This window comes from Protobothrops mucrosquamatus, unplaced genomic scaffold, assembly GCF_001527695.2.
Source record: "Protobothrops mucrosquamatus isolate PMUCROS unplaced genomic scaffold, P.Mucros_1.0 scaffold25, whole genome shotgun sequence".
In the NCBI taxonomy this organism is placed as follows: Eukaryota; Metazoa; Chordata; class Lepidosauria; order Squamata; family Viperidae; genus Protobothrops; species Protobothrops mucrosquamatus.
The window spans coordinates 1,754,671-1,758,116 of record NW_015386410.1 but is presented as its reverse complement, the minus strand read 5'-3'; the positions used below and the strand labels follow the sequence as shown (position 1 = coordinate 1,758,116).

Below are 3,446 nucleotides of genomic sequence, written 5' to 3'. Positions count from 1 at the left end.
CCACCTCTTCTTCAGGATCTTCGTCCGACTCCTCGCGCACGTCTTCCTTGTGAATAGTGGCGGTCTCAGGAGCGTTTCTCTTGGGCCGCATGTTCTTGACCGCCCCGCCGGCAGCTTCTTCAGCCGAAACCTCTCGCAGAGCATCTTGGAAGGAAACATCTTCCCTGGCGAACAGTCTCTGCTGCAATTCTGTGTTTCTTAGCCCGCATACAAAGCGATCACGAAGTCTTTCTTCTAAGTCCTTGAAGTCGCACGGTTTAGCTGCTCTTCTCAAGGCCACAACGTAGTCTTTTGCTGATTCTCCGACTCGCTGATCTCTCTGTTGAAATGTGTGCCTCCAAGCCATGACTGATTGCTTGGGCTGGAAGTGTTCCTTTAAGGTTTTCTTGAGGTCGGAGTACAATACCGTTTCCAGCGAGTCTGGGGAGATTAAACTCTCGGCGATCTCAAAGGTGTCTTGCCCACAAACGCACAACAATGTGGCAGCCTTTAAGCCTTCCTCTCGAATCTGGTTGATACGAAAATACGTCTCGACTCTTGCCACGTAAGATTCCCACCTCTTGGGGTGAGAGACGTCGAATTCTTCTAAACGCCCAACTTTAGCCATGATCGATGGTAAAGTTTCTTCTTCTTCAGTCGCACGCACCCTCCAGCGATTTCGTACTGGCAGGATAACGCTGACTTCCACGCCGTTTCTTTCCCGGACTTCTTTGGGTGAGTCTTCTAGCTTTTCTTAGCTGTAGAGACTGAATCCCACCTTCGTCGCCAGTGTTAAGTCCTGGGAATAATGGCGCTTGAGACGAATCATCTTCAACAAGTCTTTATTGTTTGCTCCACTCTACGAACAACCTGAGCAGAGGCACGCAGGCCTCTATTTATACCCTCTGATCCCCGGGCAAGTTCAACCAATCATGAGGCGGGCTTTTCCCGCCTTGCGCATGCGCACAAGGCTGGCGCCGCTCAGTCTGGTCCCGGGCAGCTTCTGCAATTGCCCGGGACTCTTGCAACGTCCCGAGCCTGCATCTTGCAGGCTCAGGACACAACAATGTGCATCAGCATTATGTCAATATCTGGGTCAGCATATGAAAAAGGGAAGGGAAGAGAGAAACTGTTTTTTTTAATGTCTCAATTTTTAGTCTTCTCCGTGTAGTAAGGCATCTAGTATCCAGACTGTTTCAAAAGCTAACATTGGAAATGAGAGCTCAAGAGATGGAAATTGAAGAATGCATGTGGGGTGTCATCGCTAACCAAAAAAGATGAGGTTAAAAAAGTATGAAATTATGCAGGACTGGAAAATAATAAGGTAAGAAATCAGCTAATCGGCTAAAATGTTCAAGGTTGGAAACAAACAATTTGGACATCTGAGGGAAGTTAAACTGTTTCTAATGCTACTTCTAACAATGGCAACTGAAACAGATTTTGCAGATTTTCTATAATTTCACAATGTCTGTGGAGATTCTCAGTTGTCCAGGTCATGGTTGTCCCAAAGGTGCTTTCTTTCAAAAGGCAACTGGACTTTCTTTGTTTTTTCCTTGAAGACATTTTGCTTCTTATCCAAGAAGCTTCATCAGTTCTGACTGAATGGTGGAGAATGGAAGGATTTATGTTCCTTGCAGTCATGTGGTCCTTACCTGACTGCAAGGAATATAAATCCTTCCATTCTCCACCATTCAGTCAGAACTGAAGAAGCTTCTTGGATGGGAAGCGAAACCTCTTCTAGAAACTCCAGCTGCCTTTTGAAAGATAGCATCTTTATGTGTTTTGAAGTTGACACCACTCAACCCCATGGCCAAAATAGCAGCTGAAGTTCAATGCCTCTGAAGTATGGAGTAGACATAACAGTGAGACATTTAAAAAGTATATAATAGATCATGAGAAGCCTCTTCCAAATCACCTTCATTTCTCTTACTTTGCCCCTAATATAAGATAAGGTCAATTAAACTATAATGGTTTAACTCTTCCATAAAATGAAAGGGAAAAGTAGCTTCTCCTCCCACCCTATGCATGCCAAACATTTCACAATCATTTTGAGAAATGAAGAACTGATGAACAATATTCGATTAAATACGTACATCTGTCTGCGGATGATTTCACGAGACTCCAAGGCATAAGCATGGCGGTCACCTTCTAAAAGGCGGAACTGGCGTTGGAGCTTGGCCAACTCGCCTTCAGCTAGTGGAAGACAATATCGTGGGAAAGGCAGGTGGAAAGAAAGAAAAGTGATAAGAAAGACTGCCCAGTATGGTAATTTTTTGCTGAGGTCCCCTCCCAATCTCTGAAGGGTGAAGTAGGAATCCTTCTGAAACAGGGGTGTCAAACTGCCGGCCCGCGTGCCGGACGCGTTATCGGGAAACCACGCCCACCCCATTGCTGGCAATGGCAAAAAAGCTCCGATACGTCGCGTGACGTCACGTGACGTCGCGAGTTTGACATGTCTGCTCTAAAAGACCTGTTTATCACACCTGGAACAAAACACCTGGGGTAGGGATCACTGAGGTCAATGGTCCCATCACCATCAAAGGTGTTGCACTTCTGCAATAAAGTCAAATTAACCAGGAACATTTACATAAATACAATTATATTTTTATTTATCACATTTCATTTAAAAGAAATCAGTATCTGATGTGTCCAATGGAAGACTTTTTCCCGCAGAAGGAAGGGCAGGATTGAGAACCTTATCTCTATTTTGTCGTGTGGCCCTGTCCAAATAGATTGTGTTAGTTTGTGTAATGAGCAAAAAGATACTTTATGATCTATGTATGCTTCTCTGCATAAACAGATGGCCAATATTAATTTTCTGAATCAAGCCAATTTTCAAGCTCCAGTCTTTGTGCCTAGACAAAAGACAGTGAGGAACCTACAGGTGGTCACCATTTATTTTTCTGTCTTTGCTAAATTTAACGCACCTATATTACTTTATAAAAAGCACCTTTAAGAACACAGAAAACTAAACATTTCCATTTAAATTCAGTTTTGTCTCTGCCCAATCAATATATGTCACTATCTTATCACAATCCCCTTAACAGTCTTTAGAGACCCTCTGGCCTAGATTGTTCCCTGAAGTTTAACCAGTTGGCATCAAATCAGGAGAGTTACTCTTGTACTCATTTACCAGAATATTTTATTAGTGCACCTGTCAAGAATACCAAAAGCTGTATCATCTCACACATATATATATGGTATAAATTCTAGCCCACTGAATAACACCAAACAGCAAGTTGAAATTAGACAGAGATTTATTGGATATAACGGTTTGCAAAGCGTGGTGGACTCCAAATAAATATTTGAGCCACACCTAGTCACAACAAAGACACACATTATATACATTCTATCCCGACGCCTTGGCCCCTCCTCTGAGGTTACAATCTTATCAGGATCGCCTAAACAAAATACATTATCCCTGCCCCTTACTATTTTGCTTCACCTATTCCCTTATATGTACTTTA

The 3,446-nt window shown here is 43.2% G+C and overlaps 1 protein-coding gene across 1 annotated transcript in view; it reads right to left on the bottom strand.

Annotated features, from left to right (window-relative positions):
* LOC114922255 (coiled-coil domain-containing protein 114-like) overlaps positions 1-2,562 on the bottom strand; it is a 21,859-nt gene extending 19,297 nt beyond the window's left edge. The window contains exons 1-2 of the mRNA XM_029283137.1: positions 2,463-2,562; positions 2,073-2,172 (exon numbers count right to left, since the gene is read on the bottom strand). Of these exons, the coding sequence (XP_029138970.1) occupies positions 2,073-2,172; positions 2,463-2,562 (200 nt within the window). The remainder of the gene's footprint in view (positions 1-2,072; positions 2,173-2,462) is intronic.
* Positions 2,563-3,446: the final 884 nt, after the last annotated feature.